The sequence below is a fragment of the Triticum dicoccoides genome, chromosome 6B (genome assembly GCF_002162155.2).
Source record: "Triticum dicoccoides isolate Atlit2015 ecotype Zavitan chromosome 6B, WEW_v2.0, whole genome shotgun sequence".
NCBI classification, from domain to species: Eukaryota; Viridiplantae; Streptophyta; class Magnoliopsida; order Poales; family Poaceae; genus Triticum; species Triticum dicoccoides.
The window spans coordinates 519,224,415-519,232,614 of record NC_041391.1 but is presented as its reverse complement, the minus strand read 5'-3'; the positions used below and the strand labels follow the sequence as shown (position 1 = coordinate 519,232,614).

At 46.3% G+C, this 8,200-nt stretch overlaps 1 protein-coding gene and 1 long non-coding RNA gene across 5 annotated transcripts; one reads left to right on the top strand and one right to left on the bottom strand.

Annotated features, from left to right (window-relative positions):
* Nucleotides 1–295: 295 nt before the first annotated feature.
* LOC119323042 lies at nucleotides 296–3,683 on the bottom strand. 4 transcript variants are annotated; one of them, XR_005156066.1, is made up of 4 exons: nucleotides 2,156–3,679; nucleotides 1,854–1,993; nucleotides 1,449–1,697; nucleotides 296–347 (listed from the first exon to the last, which is right to left on the bottom strand). It is a non-coding gene; the product is annotated as an uncharacterized LOC119323042 (long non-coding RNA). The 4 variants fall into 4 exon arrangements; XR_005156068.1 differs by lacking the exon at nucleotides 296–347 and having other exon boundaries at nucleotides 976–1,697; nucleotides 2,156–2,698; nucleotides 2,881–3,683; XR_005156067.1 differs by lacking the exon at nucleotides 296–347 and having other exon boundaries at nucleotides 976–1,697; nucleotides 2,156–2,307; nucleotides 2,400–3,678.
* A 1,190-nt stretch (nucleotides 3,684–4,873) lies between these two features.
* Nucleotides 4,874–7,576, top strand: LOC119325541 (pentatricopeptide repeat-containing protein At3g53360, mitochondrial-like). The gene has a single exon (XM_037599272.1). The coding sequence runs from the start codon at nucleotides 4,932–4,934 to the stop codon at nucleotides 7,317–7,319; it is 2,388 nt and encodes a 795-aa protein (XP_037455169.1). The 5' UTR covers nucleotides 4,874–4,931; the 3' UTR covers nucleotides 7,320–7,576.
* Nucleotides 7,577–8,200: the final 624 nt, after the last annotated feature.

Sequence of the window (8,200 nt, the reverse complement as noted above, 5' to 3'; positions counted from 1 at the left end):
CTCCGAGATTGGATCTATCTCTCTGTCTTTCTCTGTTTCTGCGTTCCCAGATCCTTCCCCTTCACCGTTTCTTTTATATCCGGAGATCCGTAACTCCGATTGGGGTGAATTTTTCGTCCAAATTTTTCTCACAAAATTAGCTTTCTTGCGGCAAAAAAAGGGCATCAACCGCCTTACGGGTGGCCCACGAGGGTGACAGGCGTGCCTAGGGGGGGAGCACGCCCCCCTGTCTCATGGCCACCTCGGACACCGTTTCGCGTTGATTCTTCCTCCAAAAATTCCCAAATATTCCAAAATAATTCTTCGTCCGTTTTTATCCCGTTTGGACTCCGTTTGATATGAGGTTTCTGCGAAACATAAGACATGCAACAGACATGAACTGACACTGAACACTGGATCAATATGTTAGTCCCAAAAATAATATAAGAAGTTGCTAAAAGTATATGAAAGTTGAATAATATTGGCATGGAACAATAAAAAATTATAGATACAACAGAGACGTATCACAGTGTCCAGCGAAGTGAGCAGATAATGCAAGGACCGACCGATATGGAGTCGACGGTTGTCGTAGGAGAACGCTGCAGGCACTCACGCGGAAGAGCCTCGACGTCGAGGGGCCTTTCTTGGAGCCAGGCGGAGTTATCAGCGACGAAAGTGAGCGCGCCGAGTCGGAACTCGCAGCCCATGACCAAACCACTACCGGAAACCTTGTTGATGAAGATCGGAAAAAATGCAACCTCGCCGAAAGTTGCAAGACGCTTTGCCCCATGGTGTGCGCCAACTGCCGTGGTACTAAGTCTGACAGTAAGAGTAGGGGGTACGTATAAGGAGGCAAGGCCCTAGCTATGGCGAGGTTGTACACACGATTTTACGAGTTCAGGCCCCTCTCGGAGGGGGTAAAAGCCCTACGTCTCGATGCCCTGAGGTGGTCGACTGGAATATGGTGTCTGTGTGTGTTACAGGGGGCGCGAAGCCTTGTCCCAAAGGAGGGGGTGGCTTATATAGAGTGTGTCAGGACCCAGCCATCCCCTGTTACAGGGTTCAATGTACATTAAGACAGGGCGTTACTGGTAAGCCAACTATAAAGTGCTATTAATGATCTTTAAGACTACGGAGTGAACACTTGACCGTTGTCATCTTGAGTGACTCTAGGTCTTTTGTACTCCGAGTGGTTTCTTGTATGGTCGAATGACTTCATCTTGGTCGAGTGAAATTGGGGGTATCCGAGTGGGGTAACTAGTCGAGTGGATTGCACTCCATGGTTACTTCAGTCGGTATCTCTTGCTAAATTCTAGTGTAGTGACCTTGGGTAGGACGTATAGGTCAGGCATATGACCCTACCCTAGGTCCATGGCCTCGTCAGTAGCCATGATGGGATAGAAAATGTATTACAGACTACTCTTATTACTTTGACATCCCTCCACTGTCCCCACTAAGCCGATGCTCACCTTCATCATCGCCTGCTTGAGCAGCTGTTCGTCAGCGCCATCGTAGTACTGCTCAATGTAGACCACATCCCTCTTGCGAGCGTCACAGAAGACTGTTCTTCTAACGCCATAATATGTTATGCAGTGTCAAATAGAAAGATCAAGTATGGAGATAGTCACCATCCACTGGTCGGTCTTGTAAATTTCGTTGCCGCTGATGATTATTGATTTTTGAATGCATCAAAAACCAATTTTTCGCTTCAACAAAATCTAGAAGAGAAACAAAGACAATTGTGTAAATATCCATAATTGCAACTGAACATATGTTCTATTCAAATCAGTACTAAACTTCTTTGGAGATGTGACATCAAATGTTTGGCAAGACCGCAAATGATAAAAAGGGAGAGATGGGAAGAAAGATATTACCCGACAGCCGCTCCCCCTTCTTTTGCACCGTGCACGCTCAGTGGCGATCGCCACCGCCGTACATCGCTTGCATAGCAAGTGGTGCTTACTTTGACCTGATAGTTGTTCTCATATCTCTCTCAACTCCGACATTATTAAATCTGGCATCATCGTGCAACCACTTATCAATAGGTAAATCATGATGTATTAGGACAATTGTGCAAATCATAACTCAAGCTAGAAGACACCTCATTTTCTTAAATGAACCAAATGTTTTGGGAGTTAATTCAACAAGAGGAATTAGAGAGTTGATGAGCAATAACCTTAAACAACATCTTTTGCGGAAGAAGAAAAACAATCAGCAACAACAACTACTGTGTGGCCTTTGTTTGTAGTCTGAACACAAATGTGAAAGCGGGTACATCCATAAGATAGCATTTGCCAAAGATGAAGCCCTAAGCAATAATCAGGTCTCCTAGAATAAAAAGACCAATTAGATGTTTCAGGGGGAAAATCACAAGGAATTTTCAAATGCATCCAAGAATCATGGAGAGATGTTGAATGAACCTTCCGTCCCAATTGTCATAGTGATATGTTTGACAGCACTATGTTCTGAATAACAAATCTGCAACATTAGCAGAAGTATGCCCCGATAAAGCATATTGCAGATTTCTGGTAAAATAATCACAATAAGCAGCCAGTAATGACATGAAAGTACCACCCATCAAAGTGAACTCAGCCTGCAAAAGAGTATATTTGAATTACTTTAATCAACCCATGATTAGTTAATTAACACCTGCTCTGCTCATGGGGTTGATTAAACATTCACATGCGCCTCCTGACTCTTTGTAGACCAGCAGATGGTGCTAGATGGGAGCCCGCCAACAACCACAAGATATCACAGGCCAAACAACAACTTAATTAATTTCTTCACAGAAGGGGAAAAAAACAGCAACAACATTTCAGCCTTTCAATCATATTCGATGCAATCAACTTTAAAACAACAATGATATCATTCAGCTGACCTTATAAAGCTGAGTTCACTTACCATGACCAAAGGCCAGACCAATTCTTTGATACTTTGAATTTTCGAACCAATGTTCTCATCTGCCTTTCCTCTCTATTTATTTGGAAGTGATAAGATGTCATGAAAGTTTCCATCTCTGGCATCCCTGGCTGTTGCAGTCCAATGAGCACATACAGAATTCAGGAAATAAAAAAGATTACTTGTGAAAGATGTAGAAATTAGGACTGAGTCAAATTGGAGTATAAGAGTAGAAGTGGGGAAGACGAAAATACCTACAGCAACCATAGGCAGCAGGAAACACTTAAAACAAGAATTAAATTAGAGAGGAAGGGGATTAGAAAGAGGAACTCGCGGGAGGCGCAACCAAAAGTGATGGGAATGAGATGTCGCGTGTCCTCCTGCCGAGCCCGGATCGAGGCCGCGCTCATCGGCTTGAGCTCCTACTGCCGAGGTCGGATCGAGGCCGACGGGCGCCGGCAGAGCACGGGGCGGCCGCATCTGGGCCAAAACGCGACACAGACGAGTCGCGGCTGGCTGCTGCCTCTGCACTCCTCTTCCTGCCGGGGGAGGGCGTTGGTGATGAGTCGTGGCCAACCTCTTCCTGCCGGGAGAGGGCGCCGGTGGTGAGTCGTGGCTGGCTGCTGCATCTACCCCCCTCTTCCTGCCGGGGAAGGGCGCCGGTGGTGACGACGGCTGTGGAAGATGGTGCTGATGAGTTGTGGCGGCGGCAGGCGAGGGAAGAGGGAGAGGGAGAGGAATCGGGTGATGGAGGGGGGTTGGGCTCTCTCTGTGCCAATCCTGTCAGCACATGTGGACCAGGGAGAGAAGCCCAACGCGCCCATCGATCGCCTCCAGTGGACATGTACAATGCATAGCTCGCCTCGCATGCCACGTAGGATCGGATATGACGTAAAGTAGGTTTGGATAGGGAAGCAGGATAGAGGCGGGTGCTTGAAGAGGAAAAATGTGGTCCGGTGACAAAAGCTGAAAAGATTGGAGTGAAAAGTAGAAATGCATATGTACTAGAGTCTTTATTTTTTATTTTTTAATAAGGCCCACTAGTGATAGCTTGCATTGGAGAGGAAAAATGAATATAGATGCTTCAAATTATTTTTTGTCATGAGGCATATGTATCCATATGCCATCATTGTACATGCCCTAACAAGCAATCGAGCGGGTTCAGTAAAAAAGCCAAGACGCACAGTAGCAGGTGATGACGTGAATGCAGCGAGGGGGCGCCCTTACCGCGACTGTTTTTCTTTAACATCAGTACAGACGCAATATGCGCATATACTCATTCTTATGAACGTACACACGCACATTCTATCCCTATGAGCACCTCCCAAAGACTGCTAATGGGTGTTATTCACATGACATTGCAAGATGCTAGAGTCTAGTTATTTGCTTTGTATATAAATTGTTGCCGGCTGGAACGGGTCCCGCAGCCATGATAGTTGTGCCAACGGGAACGGATCCCGCTGGCGCCCTAAAGGCAGAACTTGTGAAGATGGTACTTTTGTAGGTTTTCAATGTTCTATGAACTAGATGATGTCCCGCATTGTTGCGGGAATATTTTACAATATATTTCAAAGTTATTGATTTTATGGAAATAAAAAAATTTGGAGAAATAATATGAGAGCTAAAACTAAAAATAGATATGATTTATTGTGTTTGATTATTGTATTTTTATGAATATTTACTAAATATATCATCATTGTTGCATGTTAAGGTGAACCTTTTCCTATGACTCATTGAATGTTGATGAGGTGAGCCTTTCTAATGCATGTTGTTTGATGAGGTGCCATGTTTATATATCGAGAGAAATAGGTTAATTATAGAGGACTTTATACAGGTTTACCATCTTCGGTTTCTAGCCGGACAACACCCGATCTAATAACTTGAACCACGGTGATCGGTCACTGTCGGCCGGATACGTCTGACGTACAGGGGAATGGATTAGCTGCCGTAAATTCTGGGCGATTCATACATTCGATTCCAGCGACGCCCACCTTATCCTGCTCCCCTTCCTGGCCACTCCATTCGAATCCTCCCCGCTCACGGAGCTGCCACCAATGGCGCTCCCTCCTCCCTTGCTCCCGCGCTCTTCCTGTATTTGCAGAGGCGTCACCAATGTCACCCCATACAAATCCGTGGAAAACATACCGGATGCCTCCACCGCCCCCTCCGCCACAGCGCAGCACTCGCTGCTTCGCGCCCATACGCGCGCCGGCCGAATGCAGCCCGCGCGGCAGGTGTTCGAGGCAATGCCGCCGCGGGACAGGTCCCTCGTCGCTTGGACTGCTATCATGTCCGGGTACGCCACCCACGGTCCCGCCTCCGAGGCGCTGGTCCTGAGGCCGGACGGGTTCGTCTTCTCAGTCGTGCTGCGCGCCTGCGCGGCAGTCGGGAACCTCAGATTTGGAAGGCAGGTCCACTGCGCCGCTGCGAAGATGGGCTACGTAGATTCTGACCTCTTTGTGGCAAACGGCCTCCTTACCATGTACGCGAGCTGCCGGTCGCTGGGTTGCACTGAGAAGGTGTTCGATGGCATTGCCGCACCTGATTTGGTTTCTTGGACCTCCATGCTCAGCGGCTACACTGAGAATGGCTGCCATACCGAGGCGCTAATGTTGTTCGTGGAAATGATCCATGCCAGTATTGGATGTGACGCGTTCACTCTGTCAATTGCACTCAGGGCAGCTTCTAGTTTGGCCAATCGAAGTTTGGGACACCAGCTGCATTGCTGCATCATCAAGTCAGGATTCTCTAAAAGCGGCTTCTTGGAGAACTGCCTGATCGAGTTCTATGGGAGGTCCAGGGAACTACAGCTGATGCAGAAGGTGTTTGATGATATGCATGACAAGGATTTGGTTTCTTCCAATAGCATCATCCAGTGCTATGCAGATAATATGTGTGATGATCAGGCTTTGTCTCACTTCCGTGCTATGATGTTTGAATGCTCGGAATGCGATGAGTTTACATTGGGTAGCATTTTGCATGTTGTCACCAGAAGAGGAGCTTTTGGTTATGGAAGGGAAATACATGGCTACCTCATTAGAGCAGGTCTAGACTCAGATAAGCATGTTATGAGTGCTCTGATGGATATGTATGTCAATTGGGCTACTCTTCATAAGGGACAATGTATGCTACCTTTGAGAATGCTAAGATACTATTTGCTGGTCCAGGGAAAGCTGGATCACTTTATTGTGGCCACTAGTTTGAGGTTGTGCGCTTTTGATCAAGATTTAGCAACAGGAAGGATGTTACACGCCTATGTTTCGAAGTTCAACATGAATTCAGATCCCTTTGTCACTAGTTCACTGGTCGACATGTATGCTAAATGCGGTTCTGTGGATGAATCACATGTTCTCTTTTCAAGAACCAAGGATCCAGGGACAGCAGCATGGACTGCGGTAATCTCAGGCAACTGCTTGAATGGTCAATTTGAAAGAGCAATGCATTTGTTCAGGAGGATGCAGTTGGAGCATGTGCAACCTAACGAGTTCACTTATACCTCTGTACTTACAGCATGTGTGGCTCTTGGGGATGTCGTAGGTGGCATGGAGATCCAGGGCAACTCCATCAGAACTGGTTATGGAACCAATGCTTCTGTTGTGAAAAGTCTTATAAGCTTTTACTTAAGAGAAGGGCAGTTCAAGCAGGCTCTTAAGCTGTGCTTATCACTCTCAAACCGTGAGATTTCTTGGGAAGCACTGATTAAAGATTTTGCTCAAGGTGATGATCACGTTGGAGTACTTAATCTTTTGTGTGTTATCCAACGTTCTGGTGGGGTTCTTGATTATCCAACTGCATTACACATCTTGAATTCTTGTGGAAAATTGGAGCTCCTTCGTGAAGGGCTTCAAGCACATGCCTACCTTACAAAGCGTGGCCTTGCTTCGGAACCATGCATCAGCAATCAGCTTATTGACATGTACTCCAATTGCGGCAGTCTCAAAAATGCATTGGATGCCTTCAGATATATGTCTGACAAGAGTGCATCTACTTGGACCACAATAATCATAGCTCATCTAGAAAATGGTTGTCCAGAGACAGCCATTGACTTGTTTGTGCAGATGTTAAGAAGAGAGAAAATACCAACTTCGATTGCATTCTTATCTGTGCTGAAGGCCTGTGCAGAAATCGGCCTTGTAAGTGAAGCCTTCCAGTTCTTTGTGTCCATGACCGAGGTTTACAAAATAGAACCTTCAGAAGGTCATTACTCGCATATGATTGAGGTTTTGGGTCATTCTGGTATGTTCAAGGAAGCAGAGCATTTCATTGATAGTGTGGTCCCTTTGGAATCTAGTGCTTCAGCCTGGATTTTACTTTGTTCTGCTGCCAAACAAAATGGAAACACCAAAATCGTGAAGCTTGCAATGGACAAACTCGCAAGCCTTGCTCCATGTGATTGTCGAGCAAATGCTTCACTGGGAAATGTCATCCCCATCACTGACTAGTTAATCAGGCGGCACGAGTGTAATGAGTGACAGAGTGAGTGCCCCTCCTGGTTTATCCAAAGGGAAGTATGCCTTAACTTGTCAGATTGTAGGTTGCGCGGAGTGCACAGTGGCATATGAAGTGGACATTATGAATTTAGAACTGTAAACTGCTGTATATTTGTATACTAGCTAATATGTTGTGCAGTTTCCACAAATGTAGATAATTTCCATTGTGTTATACCCAATTTCAAATGTATGCCGTTCTTTGCGTGTTTCTTCTTTGCGTGTTTCTGGTAAAAATATAGCGGTTGAATGGTACCGCGGTTACCAATCACAATCATTTTGTGCTATGCAAGCTAAAGAAAAAGTTTATCCTGCAACAAGAGCCTTAAATAGTGCCTACATAGTCAACAAGAGTGTTAAGGAGTATTAGTATTGGTTTAGGAGTCCTTATTAGTCTATGTTTAGTTTCCTTGCACCTCAAGTCATGTGTAATATATATATGCCCCTTGGGCCTTCAATAATGATAAGTTGCTTTCCTAACATGGTATTAGAACTTAGGTTATTTTTTTCGGGCACCGCAACTCGCCCTCCCGATCGAGTTCTTCCTCTCGATCTCCCGATCCAATCTTGCTCGCGCTGTTGCCCTTCTCCTATGATGGTCGACGCTGCTCCCTCTTGTTACAGCTACAACATGCCTCAATCTACATCAACGTGTTGCGTATGTGCTCCTCTCCTGATCTGCACGTGCGCGTCACCCCGGCCTGCTGGTCAGCGCCCCGACCTGGCCCCCGCTGCAGGTGCGAATGCCCGCCTCCGCTGGACAAGGACGGGAGCTGCTGCACGTGATGGACAAGGCCATCCGCTGATTCGGCCAGGAGCGGCTGCACATGTCGATC